The sequence below is a fragment of the Ranitomeya variabilis genome, chromosome 4, assembly GCF_051348905.1.
Source record: "Ranitomeya variabilis isolate aRanVar5 chromosome 4, aRanVar5.hap1, whole genome shotgun sequence".
NCBI classification, from domain to species: Eukaryota; Metazoa; Chordata; class Amphibia; order Anura; family Dendrobatidae; genus Ranitomeya; species Ranitomeya variabilis.
The window spans coordinates 394,878,171-394,898,214 of NC_135235.1; the positions used below are offsets into that span (position 1 = coordinate 394,878,171).

Genomic DNA, 20,044 nt, shown 5'->3' on the forward strand with positions numbered 1-20,044 from the left:
GCCAGTCTGACCACTTCTTGATCAGTTGTCCTAAGTGTCCTAGATGGCTTAACAAGGTGCTAGCAGCAGTAGAGGAGTATGACAACTGTGATGATGAATCTGACATCTCTGAATGTAGCCTGCCTTTAAACGCTGTATTCCATTCACTTTCTATGACTTCACCCCCCAAGGAGCTTAAGGAAAAGAACTCTCACTGTTCTCTCCCTATTAAGATCCTGTGTTCAGGACAGTGGATTTCCAGTGCAGCTATGATTGACTCTGGTGCAGAGTGCAATTTCATGGATATAGCATTTGCCAAGGAACATGGTATTGAAATTCAGCAAACAGCCTCTCCAATTACCATGGAAACAGTGGATGGGTCACCTTTAATCTCTGGGCCTGTGGATCAGGAGACCGTACCCCTTGAAATTTTGTTGGAGCCTAATCATCAGGAGCAACTTTCTTTCTTGCTAATTTCTTCTCATTTTCCTGTGATTTTAGGCATTCCTTGGTTGCGTTCTCAGAACCCAATTATCAACTGGGAGACCAAGGAGATTATCTTTCCAACAAGGAGCAACTCAGCATTAACAGAAGCTGTCCCTGAGTCCACGGCTACGGAACCACATGTACAGGTATTTTCTTTACCTCCAGCATATAAAGAGTTCTATGACATCTGTGACAAGAAGAATGCAGATCAGCTTCCTCCACACAGGCATTATGACTGTCCCATTGAGTTGCTTCCTGGGACAGCTATTCCTTTTGGTAACGTATACCCTTTGGCGGCACCTGAGCTTCAAGCCTTAAAGGAGTATATTGATGAAAATCTGGCCAAAGGCTTCATACGTCCTTCTTCCTCACCAGCAGGGGTACCTATCTTTTTTGTAAAGAAGAAGGATGGGACCCTGAGACCCTGTGTTGACTATCGGGAACTCAATAAGGTAACCGTACGAAACCGTTACCCTCTGCCTCTGATTCCCGGATTACTGAAAAGAGTCCACCATGCTAAGGTGTTCTCTAAACTGTATCTTCGTGGGGCTTATAATTTGGTGCGTATTCGTCCAGGGAATGAGTGGAAGACAGCATTTAGATGCCGGTATGGACACTTTGAATCTCTTGTGATGCCCTTCGGGCTTTGTAATGCCCCTGCAACGTTTCAACACCTTGCTAATGACATTTTCAGAGATTTGTTGGACCAGTTTGTAGTGATCTATTTGGACGATATACTAATCTTTTCTGACTCTCTACAGGAACATGAAAAACATGTCAAAACTGTTTTAAGATGTCTGAAAGAGAACCATCTGTATATTAAGCCGGAGAAATGCGAGTTCCATCGTTCTGAGATACAGTTCTTAGGTTATATCATCTCTCCCCAGGGACTGAACATGGAATCTGGTAAGATTCAGGCTATCCTTGACTGGCCGGTACCCAAGAACGTTAAGGAGGTCCAACATTTTATTGGTTTTGCAAATTTCTAGAGACGCTTCATTCGAAATTTTTCTGATATTGTCCGTCCCATTACTTCCTTGACAAAGAAGGAAAAGCCCTTTAAGTGGTCATCACAGGCTCAAGAAGCTTTTGATCGGCTTAAGATCTGTTTCACATCAGCACCGCTGTTGATACACCCAGATCCAACACTTTCTTTCATTGTGGAGGTGGACGCTTCTGATAATGCTTTGGGGGCTATTCTCTCCCAAAGAAATGGAGAGAAGGGTCTGCTACATCCTTGTGCTTTCTTTTCCCATAGACTAACCTCAGCAGAGAAGAATTACAACGTGGGAGACAAGGAATTGCTGGCTATTATTGCGGCTTTAAAAGACTGGAGGCATCATCTTCAAGGAGCTGCACAACAGATCATAGTGCTAACTGACCATCGCAATTTAGAGTTCCTTAGATCCGCTAGATGTCTTTCTCCTCGTCAGGCCCGTTGGAACTTATTTTTAAATCAATTTAACTTTGTTATCTCGTACCGTCCAGGCTCTCGTAATGGGAAGGCTGATGCTTTATCCCGAATCCATGCTGCGGATTCCGTACCTGAAGCCCCGTCCAAGACCATTCTATCTGATGCCAATTTCATCGGAGTTATCCATGATCAGGACTTGTGGAAGGAGTGCAGGGAGGCCCATGATGGTGATGTATTTCTGGCCAACCCACCTGTGGATATTAATCTTGTCTTTAAAGGGAACCTGTCACCCCGTTTTTTAAAGATGAGATAAAAATAGCGTTAAATAGGGGCAGAGCTGTGCTTTACATTAGTGTCTTTTTTGTGCCTTTATTCCCCAGCTATGCTGCCGAAATACCTTTGTAAAGTCGACGTTTTGGGCTGTCACTCACGCTGGTCTGGTCAAATGGGCGTGGTGACATCGCTGTTTCTTCCCCCAGATCTAGCTTATCTGTCCGTTGGTGGCGTAGTGGTTTGCGCATGTCCAGCTGCCGAATCCACTGCGCAGGTGAAGGAAAAGAGCGCGATCTGCGCTATTCCCCTGGTGATCGGTGGGGGCGGCCATCTTCCTGAGGCCGCGCATGCGCAGATGGAGTGCTCTGCTGCACGGGGCTTCAGGAAAATGGCCGCGGGATGCCGCGCGTGCGCAGATGGAGATCGCGGTGGCCATTTTCCTGAAGCCGAGATGCGAACTCGGCTTCAGGAAAATGGCCGCCGTGATCTCCATCTGCGCACGCGCGGCATCCCGCGGCCATTTTCCTGAAGCCCCGTGCAGCAGAGAACTCCATCTGCGCACGCGCGGCCTCAGGAAGATGGCCGCCCCCACCGATCACCAGGGGAATAGCGCAGATCGCGCACTTTTCCTTCACCTGCGCAGTGGATTCGGCAGCTGGACATGCGCAAACCACTACGCCACCAACGGACAGATAAGCAAGATCTGGGGGAAGAAACAGCAATGTCACCACGCCCATTTGACCAGACCAGCGTGAGTGACAGCCCAAAATGGCGACTTTACAAAGGTATTTCGGCAGCATAGCTGGGGAATAAAGGCACAAAAAAGACACTAATGTAAAGCACAGCTCTGCCCCTATTTAACGCTATTTTTATCTCATCTTTAAAAAACGGGGTGACAGGTTCCGTTTAAGGGTGGCATGTGGTTCAGAGATCGACGTATCTACGTCCCTGAGGTCATCCGTCTGCAAATCCTCAAGTTGGTACATGACTCCAAGTTGGCTGGTCACAGGGGGGTACAGAAGATGCAAGAGTTCCTGAGCCGATTCTTCTTGGTGGCCTCTTGCGAGGTATGTGCTCATTACAAGACTCCTCATGTGGCACCTACGGGTCATCTACAACCATTACCTGTTCTGTCCCGCCCTTGGGGGTCTATATCAATGCACTTTATTGTGGAGCTGTCTACATCGGGGGGCATGAATACAATCATGGTGGTAGTTGATCGCCTGACTAAAGCTGCTCATTTTGTTCTGTGCACCGGCCTCCCCTCAGCTAAAGATACAGTGAACTTGGTTATACAGAATATCTTTCGGTTGCATGGGGTTCCGGATGAGATCATCTCTGACCGTGGAGTGCAGTTCACTTCAAGATTCTGGAAGGGGTTTTGCTCTGCACTCAATATTAATGTCTGTCTCTCTTCTGCTTACCATCCCCAGACAAATGGTCAGACTGAGCGTACCAACCAGACGCTGGAACAATATCTAAGATGCTATGTCAGCCATCTCCAGGATGATTGGTTGGAGTTGCTGCAGTTAGCCGAATTTTCATATAACAATTCTCAGAGCGCCTCCACTAAATTTACACCTTTCTTTGCCAATCTGGGTTATCATCCGTGTATCTTACCTAGGTCTCCAATTAATTCTCTGGTTCGGCAGTGGAGGAAAGGCTGACTGCATTGAGGCAAAATCTGGAGGTTCTGAAGGATACCCTGACCACAGCTCAAGAACGTTATAAGAGATCCTCTGATAGATTCCGTAAGCCTGCACCCATGTTCAAGGTAGGAGATTCCGTGTGGTGAGCAACTGAGAATCTGAAGTTAAACGTTCCTTCACAAAAACTTGGACAGAAATTCATTGGCCCTTTCAAGATCAACAGTATTGTGAGCTCTGTGGCCTGTCGGCTGAAGCTGCCTAGGACTATGAAGGTACATCCAGTTTTTCATGTATCTTTACTAAAGCCTGTATCTCCTAATACCTTCCAGGGAAGTGTTGTGTCACCTCCGCAGCCTGTGGTGATTGATGGGCAAGAACAATTTGTGGTGGAGGAAATTGTTGATTCCAGGATTCGCAGGAATCGGCTCCAATATCTGATAAGATGGCAGGGATATCCCCCTGAGGAAGACTCTTGGGAACCTGTGGAAAACATCAATGCCCAACAGAAGATTTCTCATTTTCATCAGAGATTCCCTGAGAAACCAGGTTCAGGATCGTCCTGAGGCCGCTTCTAAGGAGGGAGTAATGTCAGGACTCTGAACATTTTTTATTACCTTTTTGTGCATTACTGCCCTTTTCCAAGATGGGGTCTTTGGTCTCATGTGCACTGTGTCTTCCTGCTATAAAACTCCACCCCAGCCTTCAGTCTGTGCTAGAGTATTCTGCCTTGCATCCAGCTCCTGACCTCTGGTTACTCCCTGGCTATATACCTGCTCCTGTGAACCTGTGGGGTTATCCTGCTACTCTGCTCTGAGTTCCTGCTACATACACCAGTTCCAGTAATCCTCCTTCATCTGCTGCTCATGTTTACTTCCATCTGCATTTGCTGGACATGTAAGCTGTTGTTGCTCTGCAAGAACCTGAGACTATTACCCAGACCTCCCTGGTTGAGGTAAGATATTATTTGAACTGCCTTATAAGCATATCTATCTGTGTTTTGGGCTAAGCAAGGACTTATTCGTGTCAAGTATCCTCAAGAATAATTGTGCTTCATAGACTTTCTGCGTGATTGCATTTTCCTCTGAAGTTTCCTATAAACTGCTGAGCTGCATTTGATATTTGCACCAAGTGTTGTGGACTTGAGTTTCTCTCTGCACCTGTTTGAATCACCGTGTGATAATATAGACTTTACGACTTATAAAACTGTGTCCTGTAGTTGTCTTGTTCCACACAAAGAGTCTCCTGAGTTATCCCCTATAATTATTACAAATGACTTAAATAGGACCTGCCTGACAAAATTAAGTAGATCAAAAGTTCCACAAAAGCTAGACACCATGCCGTGATCCAAAGAAATTCTGGAACAAATGAGAAACATAGTAATTGAGATCTATCAGTCTGGAAAAGTTTATAAAGCCATTTCTATAGCTTTGGGACTCCAGCGAACCACAGTGAGAGCCACTCTCCGCAAAAGGCGAAAACATTGGTGAACCTTCCCAGGAGTGACCAGCTGACCAAAATTACCCCAAGTGGGCAGTGACGACTCATCCAAGAGGTCACAAAAGAACCCACAATAGCATCCAAAGAATTGCAGGCATCAATTGCCACAGTTAATGTTAGTGTTCATGACTCCACCATAAGAAAGAGACTGGCAAAAATGGTCTGCATGGAAGAGTTCCAAGACAAAAACCACTGTTGAGTAATAAGAACATAAAGGCTCATCTCAGTTTTGCCAGAAGACATCCCCAAGACTTTTGAAAGAATACTCTGTGGACTGATGAGACAAAAGTTTAACTTTTTGCAGGGTGTATATTTCATTACATCTGGCATAGAAGTAACACAGTATTTCAGAAAAGGAACATCATACCAACAGTAAAATATGACAGTGGTAGTGTGATGGTCTGGGGCTGTTTTGCTGCTTTAGGACCTGGAAGACTTACTGTGATAAATGGAACTATGAATTCTGCTGTTTACCAAAAAATCCTGAAGGAGAATGTCTTGTCATCTGTTTGTGACCTCAAGCTGAAGCGCACTTGGGTTATGCAGCAGGACAATTATCTAAACCACACCAGCAAGTCCACCTCTGAATGGCTTAAGAGAAAAAAAAATAAGACTTTGGCGTGGCCCTGTCAAAGTCCTGGTCTTAATCCAATAGAGATGCCGTGACATGACATAAAAAGGGTAGTTCATGCTCAGAAATCTTCCAATGTGGCTGAATTACAATTCTGCAATTATGAGTGGGCCAAAATTCCTCCAGAGCATTGTAAAAGACTCATTGCCAGTTATTGCAAATGCTTGATGGCAGTTGTTACTGCTAAGGGTGGCCCAACCAGTTACTGGGCGTAGAAGTCAAGAACTTTTTTCACACAGGGCCCTGTAGGTTTGGATTTCTTTTTCCTTAATAACAAAACACCTTAATTTAAAAACTGCATTTTTTGTTTACTTGTGTTATCTTTGTATAATATTTGCATTTTTTGGGTGATCTGAAACATTTAAGTGTGACAAACATGCAAAAGAATGGGAAATCAGGAAGGTGGCAAACACTTTTTCACACAACTGTATAGGAGAAATGTTTAAATAGGCTACTAAATTATAGCCAATCGGATTCTATGTAGCTGATTGGTGGTGTTTTACGACTGCATTTTGGCCACTGTAAACAATCCCTGAGAATGAGGACAGTGTTAAATAATAAGTAATAGACAACTTCACTAAGACTTGTATTTGGTTGAAACATTGCAAATTGTATGGCAGAATAAAAGAAGATTTATTTGCATCACCCAAGTTTGGACGCTGTCTATTGCTTATTATTTTGCACCTTTTTCCAAGTGAGCTCCTTGAAGTTTGTGACGATGCGTCTTCTTGTGGGTATGAATGCCCAAGTTGCTGTGTGTCCTCAATGAGTGCTGCTGAGGACAATTTTTCTACTATCTGAAGAAAGTGTTAAATTATCAATCTGTAATATTGCTGCCATAAGTCATGAGAAAAATACTCCCTTTAAGAAACAAAACCAGTAGATGTATTCACACTCAAGTGTGTCTCACAATAGCATCACTTTATAGCAATGACCAAGCACTCGCCATAAAATGAGGCCTAGAAGGGCACACCAGGGGAAACATGAGAACACTCTCTGTCATGTTTGCAGGCTCGGACTGGTCCACAGGGCAACAGATGAATCCCCTGGTAGGACCCTGTGCAGGAATGGACCGCCTACTCCCCTATGAATAGTAGTTGGCATAATATACTTGATTCACTACATGCAGACAAGGCAGTATCTCATAGCTCATTTAGAAAACTACACAGTTTATTATTATACAGAAGAAAGTTACATTTGTAATATTTGCATGTAGCTGAACAGTGAGCCTCCAAAGTCAATGCTAATGGGGGACCCTTATCAAACCAGTCCAACAATGCATGTATGCTGCAGTAAATTCTGGCAAAAGATAATTTTTCAGTTTTTACTATGAGTTACCTGTAATGTAGACCGGAGGTCAACTTAAATCATTCTCAAAGCCAGCAATATACATAAAAAGGTATTACCGTTATGATATTATTTTTATATATACAATACAGTGGGTACGTAAAATACTCAGACGCCTTTACATTTTTCACTCTTTGTTTCATTGCAGCCATTTGGTAAATTCAAAAAAGTTCATTTTTTTTTCTCATTAATGTACACTCTGCACCCCATCTTGACTCAAAAAAACCAAACAGAACTGTAGAAATTTTTGCAAATTTAATAAAAAAGAATAACTGAAATATCACATGGTCATATGTATTCAGACCCTTTGCTCAGTATTCAGTAGAAGCACCCTTTTGAGCTTGTACAGCCATGAGTCTTCTTGGGAATGATGCATCAAGTTTTTCACACCTGGATTTGGGGATCCTCTGCCATTCTTCCTTTCCAGTTCCATCAGATTGGATGGTGAACGTTGGTGGACAGCCATTTTCAGCCATTTTAGGTTAGGGCTCTGGCTGGGCCAGTCAAGAATGGTCACAGAGTTGTTCTGAAGCCACTCCTTTGTTATTTTAGCTGTGTGCTTAGGGTCATTGTCTTGTTGGAAGGTAAACCTTCGGCCAAGTCTGAGTTCCAGAGCACTCTAGAAGAGGTTTTCATCCAGAATATCTCGGTACTTGGCAGAATTCATGTTTCCTTCAATGGCAACCAGTCGTCCTGTCCCTGCAGCTGAACTCACCCCCATAGCATGATGCTGCCACCACCATGTTTCACTGTTGGGATTGTATTGGGCAGGTGATGAGCAGTGCCTGGTTTTCTCCACAAATACCACTTAGAATTATCAACCAAAAGGTCTATCTTCGTCTCATTAGACCAGATAATCTTATTTCTCATAGTCTGGGAGTACTTCATGTGTTTCTTAGCAAACTCTATGTTGGCTTTCATATGTCTTTCACTGAGGAGAGGATTCTGTCAGGCCACTCCGCCATAAAGGCCCGACTGGTGGAGAGCTGCAGGGCTGTTTTACTCTGTGCTTGGAGGTTCTCAGGGTGAGGGGCGCAACTTGGTCAAGGGTGCTTCTGAGAGTGTCATTGTAGTGGTGTACCGCCAGATCTGGACAGGATCTTTTTTGCAAACTCTATGCGGGCATGTTATATTTCAGTTTTTCTTTTTTAATAAATTTGGAAAAATTTCTACATTTCTGTTTTTTACCAGTCACGATGGGGTGCAGAGTGTACAATAATGAGATTTTTTTTTTACTTTTTTGAATTTACCAAATGACTGCAATTAGAAAGATTAGAAAGATTTAAAGGAGTCTGAAGTCTGAATACTTTTTCTACCCACTGTGTATATATATATATATATATATATATATATATATATATATATATATATACACTGTATATAAAAAAAAAATAAAAATATATATATATATATATATATATATATATATATATATAATGTCATACATGTCTGACAAGTACAGGTTTCGGTTCCTGGTCCCCCTCTTATTGGGAGAATTAGGATCCTTTGCCAGTATGGTTAACACTTTTCTGTTGCACATAGTCCTTTCTGAAGTCCATTCTAGGTAAAGTGACCATGTTCTCCTGATATATGGCTCACCTATGGCTACACAGTGCACTATAAGTTCATGCCCTTCCCTGTTCTTAATCTACTGTGGGGAGAAAAGTATTTAGTCAACCACCAATTTTGCAAGTTCTCCCACTTAAAAAGATGAGAGAGGCCTGTAATTGACATACATCATAGGTACACCACAACTAGGAAAGTCAAAATGAAGAAAACAAATCCAGAAAATCACCTTGTCTGATTTGGCAAGATTTATTTTTCAAATTATGGTGGAAAATAAGTATTTGGTCACCTAAAAACATGCAAGATTTCTGGCTCTCACAGACCTGTAACTTCTTCTTTAAGAGGCTCTTCTGACCTCCACTCATTACCTTTAGTAATGGCACCAGTTTGAACTTGTTATCAGTATAAAAGACATCTGTCCACAACCTCAATCAGTCAAACTCCCAACTCCACTATGGTGAAGACCAAAGAGCTGTTGAAGGACACCAGAAACAAAATTGTAGCCCTCCACCAGGCCGGGAAGACTGAATCTGCAATAAGCAAGCAGCTTGGTGTGATGAAATCAACTATGGGAGCAATAATAAGAAAATGAAAGACATACAAGACCACTGATAATCTCACTCGATCTGGGGCTCCACGCAAGATCTCACCCTATGGGGTCAAAATGATCATAAGAGCAGTGAGCAAAAATGCCAGAACCACATGGAGGGACTTAGTGAATGACCTGCATAGAGGTGGGACCACTGTAACAAAGGCTACCATCAGTAACACACTACGCCACCAGGGTCTCAGATCCTGCAGTGCCAGACGTGTTCCCTTGCTTAAGCCAGTACATGACCAGGCCCGTCTGAAGTTTGCTAGAGAGCATTTGGATTATCCAGAAAGGTATTGGGAGAATGTCATATGGTCTGATGAAACCAAAGTAGAACTGTTTGGTAGAAACCAAACTCGTGTTTGGAGGAGACAGGATGCTGAGTTGCATCCAAAGAAAATCATACCTACTGTGAAGCATGGGGGTGGCAACATCATGCTTTGGGGCTGTTACTCTGCAAAGGGACCAGGACGACTGATCCATGTACATGAAAGAATGAATGGGGCCATGTATTGTGAGATTTTGAGTGCAAACCTCGTTCCATCAGCAAGGGCACTGAAGATGAAACATGGATGGGTCTTTCAGCATGATAATGATCCCAAACACACCACCAGGGCAACGAAGGAGTGGCCTCCAAGGTCCTGGAGTGGCCTAGCCAGTCTCCAGTTCTCAACCCCATAGAAAACCTTTGAAGGGAGTTGAAAGTCCGTGTTACCCAGCAACAAGCCCAAAACATCACTGCTCTAGAGGATATCTGCATGGAGGAATGAGCCAACACACTACCAACAGTGTGTGCTATCCTTGTGAAGACTATACAGAAAACGTTTGATCTCTGTCATTGACAACAAAGGACATATAGCAAAATATTGAGATGAACTTTTGTTAATGACCAAATACTTATTTTCCACCATAATTTGAAAAATAAATCTTGCTAAATCAGACAATGTGATTTCCTGGGTTTGTTTTCTCATTTTGACTCTCATAGTTGTGGTCTACCTATGATGTCAATTACAGGCCGCTTTCATCTTTTTAAGTGGGAGAACGTGCACAATTGGTCGCTGACTAAATTCTTTTTTCCCCACTGTATGTGCTGCTTCTCTTCTATGTGACATTCATGACATTTCTGTGTTCAGATGATTTGAGATCACACAAAATGGAATTGCAAGTAAGTAATTATTTATAAAACCCCTGAATTATTGGAAATGACTGTCACATAACCAAGTACCTCATCAGTGAGAGGCATAAACGTCTGGTTTGTCAGCTATGCACAATAAATAGCTGCATCTTTAGGGACAATGAGCTAACTCACAGCACTCCATTATTAAGTCAGGTTTGTATAAAGGTTTGTGATAACATTGTGGCTTGTATGTATGGAATACATAGCTCTGGAAATTTTAATAACCTAATATGACCCATTGGACATCCTTCCATTTTATCTTGCTGACTATATAATGCCCATGAAAAGTGTCCTGTACATCGAGTTCATGGATTTGTCTGGAGAGTCACACCTTTCCTTTAAGAAATGAAAGTAATGGGGTTTATTTTAGCAATAGCAAACATTAGCCATTAAACGGAACTTGTCAGGTTGGATTACGCTATAAACTTGCAGATATGGGGCTAATCTGAAAGTTCATAATGTTATAAAACGTTCCTGGACACGGTACTGAAAGTGCGGCACCTGGGAGAAAATTGACTTTATTCCTCCTGACTGATGGCTTTGCCTAAAGTCAGCTGTTAGTCCACCCTGAGTGAGAATAAAGCTGTAGTGACAGAGGCTTCAGATCTACAAATACAGTGCCTTGCGAAAGTTTTCGACCTTCTGGAACTTTTCAACCTTTTCCCACATATCATACTTCAAACATAAAGATACCAAATGTACATTTTTGGCGAAGAATCAACAAGTGGAACACAATTGTGAAGTTGAACAAAATTTATTGGTTATTTTAAATTTTTGTGGAAATTCAAAGCAGGCCCAAACAATGATGCTACCACAACCATGTTTGACAGTGGGGATGGTGTGTTCAGTTATGAGCAGTGTTGCCTTTATGCCAAACATATCGTTTGGCATTGTTGCCAAAAAGTTCGACTTTGGTTTCATCTGACCAGAGCACCTTCTTCCACATGTTTGGTGTGTCTCCCAGGTGGCTTGTTGCAAACTTTAAATGACACTTTTTCTGGATATCTTTGAGAAATGGCTTTCTTCTTGCCACTCTTCCATAAAGGCCAGATTTGTGCAGTGTACGACTGATTGTTGTCCTATGGACAGACTGTCCCACCTCAGCTGTAGATCTCTGCAGATCGTCCAGAGTGATCATGGGCCTCTTGGCTGCATCTCTGATCAGTCTTCTCCTTGTTTCAGATGAAAGTTTAGAGGGACGGCCGGGTCTTGGTAGATTTGCAGTGGTATGATACTCCTTCCATTTCAATATGATCGTTTGCACAGTGCTACTTGGGATGTTTAAAGTTTTGAAAATCATTTTGTATCTAAATCCAGCTTTAAACTTCTCCACAACAGTATCATAGACCTGCCTGTTGTGTTCCTTGGTCTTCATGATGCTCTCTGTGCTTCAAACAGAACCTTGAGACTATCACAGAGCAGGTGCATTTATATGGAAACTTGATTACACACAGGTGGATTACATTTACCATCATTGGGCATTTAGGACAACATTGGATCATTCAGAGATCCACAATGAACTTCTGGAGTAAGTTTGCTGCACTGAAAGTAAAGGGGCCGAATAATATTGCACGCCCCACTTTTCAGTTTTTGAATATCCACAAAAATTTAAAATAACCAACAAATTTCTTTCAACTTCACAATTGTGTTCCACTTGTTGTTGATTCTTCACCAGAAATTTACATTTGGTATCTTTATGTTTGAAGCATGATATGTGGGAAAAGGTTGAAAAGTTCCAGGGGGACGAATACTTTTGCAAGGGACTATAGCTCTTCGGCCTCATTTGCATATCAATTCAAATGCTGATTTCTCAGTAATGGAGGAATGACTGGCCATGTAAAGCCCATGCTGGATTTGTCTTTGAAAGAACTATATGCACATATAAATAATTGGAAGGATGAAATCCTGCTGATAGATTCCCTTTAAGAAACTTAAATCTTTTTAAAGAAGCTTTACATCTTATGAGAATGACTAAACCAGTGTTACCTGTATAATTCCAATTAAGAAGCAGAGTGTTCCTGAAATTAAAACCCGTCTGGTTTCCAAGTCTGAGTCTGTCGTGTTTGCATGTGTAGCGTTGCTTGTTCCTGTACCAGCTTCATCTGGAGCCATTTGGAGAACAACTACACCCACCATCAAACTGACCACGGGGAATGGTCCTGATAAAAAAGCAAAAATTTTGCTAAGACAATACTAAGCTTTATTCTACAGTCCATTAGACCATACATGACAGTTTGCCCCAACTTGTCCTAAAAAGGTGCACAGTTTGCCTTACATAGGAGTATATAGTCTATCATTTGCTACACTTGTTTGCTTTGGTCATTACCGTATTTTTCGGACTATAAGACGCACCGGACCATAAGGCGCACCCCAAATTTGGGGTGAAAATTGCAGAAAAAAAGATTTTTTATAAGATGGGGGTCCGTCTTATTGTCCGAATTGACAGTATCTTACCTGAGGGCTGGCGGTGGCAGAGCAGGGTCACAGGAGGCATGGTGTCGGCAGAGGTGGGGTGATGCGGTACGGCGTGCACCTGAGCAGGGTCCCTTCCTGCTTAGGTGGGCGACGCCACGGCCTGGTGTCCATGGGAGGGTTGCAGCAGTGGTTACCGGCAGAGGTGCGGGGATGAGGAGGCGCAGTGAGCGGTATGGCATGAGAGGGTTCCCTTTCCCCGGTGAGGTGATGCAGCAGCCCGGTAAGCAGCAGAGCCGGGTGAATCCTGTTGTTATCGGTGGTGGCGGCCATCTTCCTGGGGCCGCGCGTGCGCAGATGGAGCGCTCTGCTTCCCGGGGCTTCAGGAAAATAGCCGCGGGAGGCCGCGCGTGCGCAGATGGAGATCGCGGCCGCCATTTTCCTGAAGCCAAGATCTAAATCTGCGAACTCGGCTTCAGGAAAATGGCCACCGCAATCTCCATCTGCGCACGCGCGGCCTCCCACGGCCATTTTCCTGAAGCCCCGGGAAGCAGAGCGTTCCATCTGCGCACACGCGGCCCCAGGAAGATGGCCGCCACCACCGATAACAACAGGATTCACCCGGCTCTGCTGCTTACCAGGCTGCTGCATCACCTCACCGGGGAAAGGGACCCCGCTCACTGCCCCTCTTCATCCCCGCACCTCTGCCGCCACACCTCTGCCACCGCACCTCTGCCACCGCACCTCTGCCGCCACGGTAAGCCTGCATTGCGACTATTAGACGCACCCCCCATTTTTCCCCCTTTTTTTGGGGGGGAAAGTGTGTCTTGTAGTCCGAAAAATACGGTATTTCATCTGTCTGTATCCATCCACAATCATCTGTGACCAGCGCTCTTATGTCACTGTCTGACCACATAAATGGTCATATATATTCTGAAGTGCTGCTATGCACGTGGTCAGAATTGTTGGTACCCTTCGTTTAATGACAGAAAATCCCACAATGGTCACATAAATAACCTGAATCTGACAAAAATAAAATAAATAAAAAATCTGTGAAAATGAACAAATGAAAGTCAGACATTGCTTTTCAACCATGCTTCCACAGAATAAAAAAATAAATAAATAAAACTCATGAAATAGGCCTGGACAGAAATGATGGTACCCTTAACTTAATATTTTGTTGCACAACCTTTTGAGGCAATCACTGCAATCAAACGATTCCTGTAACTGTCAATGAGACTCCTGCACCTCTCGACAGGTATTTTGGTCCACTCCTCAAGAGCAAATTTTTTTTCACCACGTAGATAAAAGAGAAACTAGACATGTTTGGTGTCTATGAACTCGTAATGACCAGAAGAATCATAACATCAGGTCAGTTTTAGCATTTAGTGAACCTAGCAAAAAAGCCACACAAAAAACAAGTGTGGGATTGCACTTTTTTTGCAATTTCACCGCACTTAGAATTTTTTTCCCATTTTCTAGTACACGACATGGTAAAACCAATGATGTCGTTCAAAAGTACAACTCGTTGCGCAAAAAAATAAGCCCTCACATGGCCATATTGACGGAAAAATAAAAAAGTTATGGCTCTGGGAAGGAGGGGAGCGAAAAACGAACACGGAAAAATGGAAAATCCCAAGGTCATGAAGGGGTTAAGGAGTCAGGCACAAGTGATTGCAATGTTTAGAGGCCATAGAGAAGAACGGCTCTGGTAGGATTGCTGGAAGAAGAAGACTACAGGGTCAGTCAGTTATGTCAGGTCTGCTTTCACCATGGTATAGCCCTCATAACTAGTCATTATTTTGTGAAGGTCACCAGAATTATGTAATTAGCTGCTATTTTTTTTATTGTCAGACATTAGAGTGAATGATTTCATCTCTGAGATGGCTGGATTCAGGAGTACAAGGTTGTAGTCTGATCTCTGCATTGTTCTCCGTTAACATCGCAGATTGTGGAACATGTTATACGTTTTCAATTAAGCTGATTACAGTTTTCTCTTACATTGTAAATTTTGGCAATAAAGTTTTTTTCTATTCTGCTCTATTCTACTTTTTACCAACAAGTGGATTAGCTTGAATTCTGAAACGAGAGTAAAATATGCTATTTTGCATTCATAATAATCTTAGATTACGTCACTGCAGACATAGTCCTTTGATGGTAGCAGATCAAGGTCAAGGTGATTAGTTAAAGGGGTTTCCACTACTTGGACAACCCCTTCTTGAAATGTTTGGCCCCCTTAAAATAATAAAGCCTATACTCACCTCAAGTGCCGGCGCCGTTCCCACGGTGTCGACACTTGCTCTCCCCAGGGCTCTCGTGTGGTGTTGTGACGTGTGACCCCGGCGCCCAATCAGCTCTGGTGTCACTGGCTACGCCTTTGGACAAATCAATCATGAAGAGGAAGTCTGGGCTGCAGCTGATCCTGGACTTCCTCTTCATGTTTGATTTGTCCGAAGGCGTAGCCAGTGACGTCAGCCCTGATTGAGCGCTGGCCGGCGTCACGTGTCACAACACCGCACAAGATCCCCGGGAAGAGCGAGTGTCAACACCGAGGGAATGGCACCGGCACATGAGGTGAATATAGGTTTTATTATTTTATTGGGGTCAAACAAGGGGTATGACAAGAAGTTGCCCAAGTACTGGACAACTTCTTTAAACAATATAACTATTCATATCAAGACTTGTATTGGTAAATTCAAGGGCTGTTTTTTAGGTTTCAAAAATGGGATGGAGGTAAATATTTTAAGCTTCCATATTTTAGCCAATGAAAAGATAATAGTGCTAATATACAATATGCAATAATCTTTAGTTACTAGATGTGGTCCAATGTGTTTGTCCAGTTGTTGAGCAAATGTAATAACTAAAATAGATTTAAGCAGGAATCGTTGCCTTTCACTTTTCTCTCTTTATGAAATTTTGCACTTACCAATTGAAAGATGCCTTGAGGTCCCAAAAAAAACATATGCCAAAACAGGAAAGAAGGAGGAATACAGGCCATAACCAACAGGGACTGCAGCAAGCAAGGCAAATGACAATCCTGTAATCACAGAGGACATCATATAAAAGTATTGTTATTTCTGAGCTTACAGCTTGTACAATCTGTGCACATAGTGTGGTACAATATTCAGTATGCTAGAATTATTGTTGCTATTCTAATACATTACAAACATTCAAACTCAAGACATGCAAATCAATATAATAAACGTTTCAAACCCTCGGTGGTGATGACTAGTCATTTAGTGATTGCCATCATGGCTGCACTCTGTGATATTTAATATCAAAATTGCTGTAGCATGTTAATTCAATCAGTGTAATATACAATAATCACATATATATCATTGTGAAACGATAACTTTGTTTAAAAAGTTATATTACAAAATGTATGTGTAACACCCCAGGTAACCGGTTGTTCAACACATTCTGAATCCAGGCCAGAAGGGGGAGCTCTGAACCCGGATTCAGGGGAGCTTCCCTAAGCTCTAGACATACTGGTTTGGAGGACGAGCTAGTCAGTCTGTTGGAGGGAGAGATAGGAGAAGGACGTCTGGAACAGACAAAGGGGGCCAAGCAGCCCCTGAAAAAGGAAGAGAGAACCTGAAGGGTTGTATTGTAGTGAAGCTAAAGAGGAAAGGAGCACAGTGGAGGAGAAAGGCCCTCAGAGGGGAACGGCGACCGGGCACCCACAGAGCCAGAGCGCAGAAACCAGGCACCGGGAGCCCGAGGTCGTTTTGTTCTGCAGGACACGCGACAGAACCGGAGGGCATAGGACTGTACGTTAATTGCCCACACCAAGTCTGAGGCAAAGCAGTAACCTGAGAGCCCGGGTCGTGATAGAGACCCTATAAAACGGCTCACACTGCCCTCCGTGCAGGCATCTGTCTTAGGACAGGAGAGAGGACTTTGCCAGCAAGCTACATGCAGCAGGGACCTCGCCAGCTAGCGCAAGTAGGAAAGGCTTACGGACCTCACCTGGGAAAGGGATCCCCTATTGCCTCCAAGCCAGCCAGACCACAGCTACTCCTGAACTTGGTACCCAGGACTGAAGCTGACTGCTACCATCAGTAAACCAGATAAAGACTGCAAACCTGTGTCCTCCATTCTTTTCTATACCATCCTCCACACCATCTGTGCCATACACCTTCGGAGCCCTGGGGACCACGCTTTACCTGTGGGAAGCGTGACCATCTTGCTGCAGTAACATCACCATAGAGGACCCCTTTAAGCAGCGTCAAACCCTACTGACCAAAAACCACAGGTGGCGTCACGAACATAAACTTTATCCTAAAACCCCTTTAAAGACATTCCCTTTAACATGGGCACCCAGGGAAACGGACCGTGTCACAGCCACCATGACATCCCCCTGTAAGCTGACCGGACCCAGTGCTGAGTACCCCACGGCCCTGGCGGGCGACTCATATATTGTAAACTGTCTACATCAGCATAGAGTGGATTGTGAGCTGAAAGTAGGGGCTACAGATATTGTTTCAGATATCTAATCTGAACTTTAAGTGTCTGAATAAAGTACAATAATATCTCTTTCTGCATTATTGCCAAGTCAGTTGTTAACCTCTTGACTGTCATTAAAGGGATTCTGTCAGTAGGACCAATCCTCCTCAACCATCTATATGGACATGCATGTCTTAGGAAGCTGAATAAAATCATACCTTGATATCTGAGATCTGATGTCTTATTACAGAGAAATCCATGTTTTTCTTATATATAAATTACCTCTTCCAGGCTATGGCGAGAATGTAATTCCGCCTCCAGAGATTATATTTTATGAAAGATGGAGTTACCAGTGTGAGCCAAGTAACTAACACAGAGAAATGAAATTTGTCATCTTGCAAACACATTTTTTGCTTCCCTGTGAGCTCCGCTGAATTGTAACAATATTGCAACCTTGTCTGCTTGATAGATGAAAACCAAGATAAACCTGCAGATATCCCAGTTATATTATATGCCACACACAGCTCTGCAGTGAGATCAGAAGAGAAGACAGCAGCCATTACACATCACACTGGTAATCATTACTGTCATGATCTCTGCAGGCAGAGATCATAGCAAGCCTATAGAGGGACAAGCTCTCGGAAGATGGAACTATACTGACCATGAACTAAGCCTGCCGCGCAACTAGAAATAGCCAGGTAGCATTTCCTATTTATTGCTAGATGCCCAGCTCTGGCCTAAGACCTAAATAGCTAGCAGAGGGAAATATAAGACCTGGCTCACCTCTAGAGAAATATTCCAAAGAAGACAGTAGCCCCCCACATATAATGACGGTGAGTTCAGATGAAACAACAAACGCAGCAGGAAAATAGTCTTAGCAAATTTGAGGTCCGCTTACTAGATAGCAGAAGACAGATAGTATACTTTCATGGTCAGCAGAAAAACACTAACAAAACACCATCCAGAGATTACCTTAAACTCTGGCATTAACTCATAACGCCAGAGTAGCAATCCCTGATCAACGAGATCAGGACTGGATTGTGAGACTGCAACCATGGCAATCCCAGTACCAAATCGTCATGTAAATTATACAGCACCAGGAAACGAATAATCTCCTGGTGATCCGGATTGATACGCATGGTTACTTGTGTCCAGTATTGTGGTTTATTATTAGCCAATGGGGTGGAGTCAATCCCCTTCAGAGGAATAAGAGTCTCCAAAGGCTCTAAATCAAAACCACAACGATTGGCAAAGGACCAATCCATAAGACTCAGAGCGGCGCCAGAGTCAACATAGGCGTCCGTGGCAATGGATGACAAAGAGCAAATCAGGGTTACAGACAAAATAAACTTAGACTGAATGGTGCCAATGGAAACAGACTTATCAAGCTTCTTTGTACGCCTAGAGCATGCTGATATAACATGAGTAGAATCCCCACAATAGAAGCACAATCCATTCTTCCGTCTAAAATTCTGTCGCTCGCTCCTGGACAGAATTCTATCACACTGCATACTTTCTGGCGTCTTTTCCATAGACACCGCCAGATGGTGCACCGGTTTGCGCTCCCGCAGACGCCTATCAATCTGAATAGCCATTGTCATGGACTCATTCAGACCTGCAGGCACAGGGAACCCCACCATAACCTCCTTAACGGCATCAGAGAGACCTTCTCTGAAAGTTGCCGCCAAGGCGCACTCATTCCACTGAGTAAGCACAGACCATTTACGGAATTTTTGGCAGTAAACCTCAGCTTCGTCTTGCCCCTGAGATAGTGCCATCAAAGTTTTTTCTGCCTGAAGTTCCAAATGAGGTTCCTCATAAAGCAAGCCCAAGGCCAGAAAAAACGCATCCACATCGCGCAACGCAGGATCCCCTGCTGGCAATGAGAAGGCCCAATCTTGAGGGTCACCCCTGAGCAAGGAAATCACAATCCTAACCTGCTGAGCAGGGTCTCCAGCTGAACGAGACTTCAGGGACAAATAAAGCTTACAATTATTTCGGAAATTCTGGAAGCTAGCTCTATTCCCTGTGAAGAACTCCGGCAAAGGAATTCTCGGCTCAGATACTGGAGCATGTACCACAAAATCTTGTAAATTTTGTACTTTCGTGATGAGATTATTCAAACCCGCAGTTACACTCTGAAGATCCATTATTGTCAGGTGCACACAGAGCCATACAGAGATTAGGAGGAGAGAGAGAAAAAAGACTGCAGCAAGGCAAACTGGAGGAAAAAAAAAAAAAAAAAAAAAAAATTCCAGCAGACTTCTTATAACTCTCCTTTCTCAACCTGGGTCTTTAACACTTTATTGGCCGGTCAAACTGTCATGATCTCTGCAGGCAGAGATCATAGCAAGCCTATAGAGGGACAAGCTCTCGGAAGATGGAACTATACTGACCATGAACTAAGCCTGCCGCGCAACTAGAAATAGCCAGGTAGCATTTCCTATTTATTGCTAGATGCCCAGCTCTGGCCTAAGACCTAAATAGCTAGCAGAGGGAAATATAAGACCTGGCTCACCTCTAGAGAAATATTCCAAAGAAGACAGTAGCCCCCCACATATAATGACGGTGAGTT

General features: G+C 43.5%; 1 protein-coding gene across 1 annotated transcript in view; it reads right to left on the reverse strand.

Annotated features, from left to right (window-relative positions):
- The window catches only part of LOC143764876 (pendrin-like), a 162,338-nt gene that overhangs the window by 64,189 nt on the left and 78,105 nt on the right, over positions 1 to 20,044 (reverse strand). The window contains exons 4-5 of the mRNA XM_077250938.1: positions 15,950 to 16,060; positions 12,598 to 12,770 (exon numbers count right to left, since the gene is read on the reverse strand). Of these exons, the coding sequence (XP_077107053.1) occupies positions 12,598 to 12,770; positions 15,950 to 16,060 (284 nt within the window). The remainder of the gene's footprint in view (positions 1 to 12,597; positions 12,771 to 15,949; positions 16,061 to 20,044) is intronic.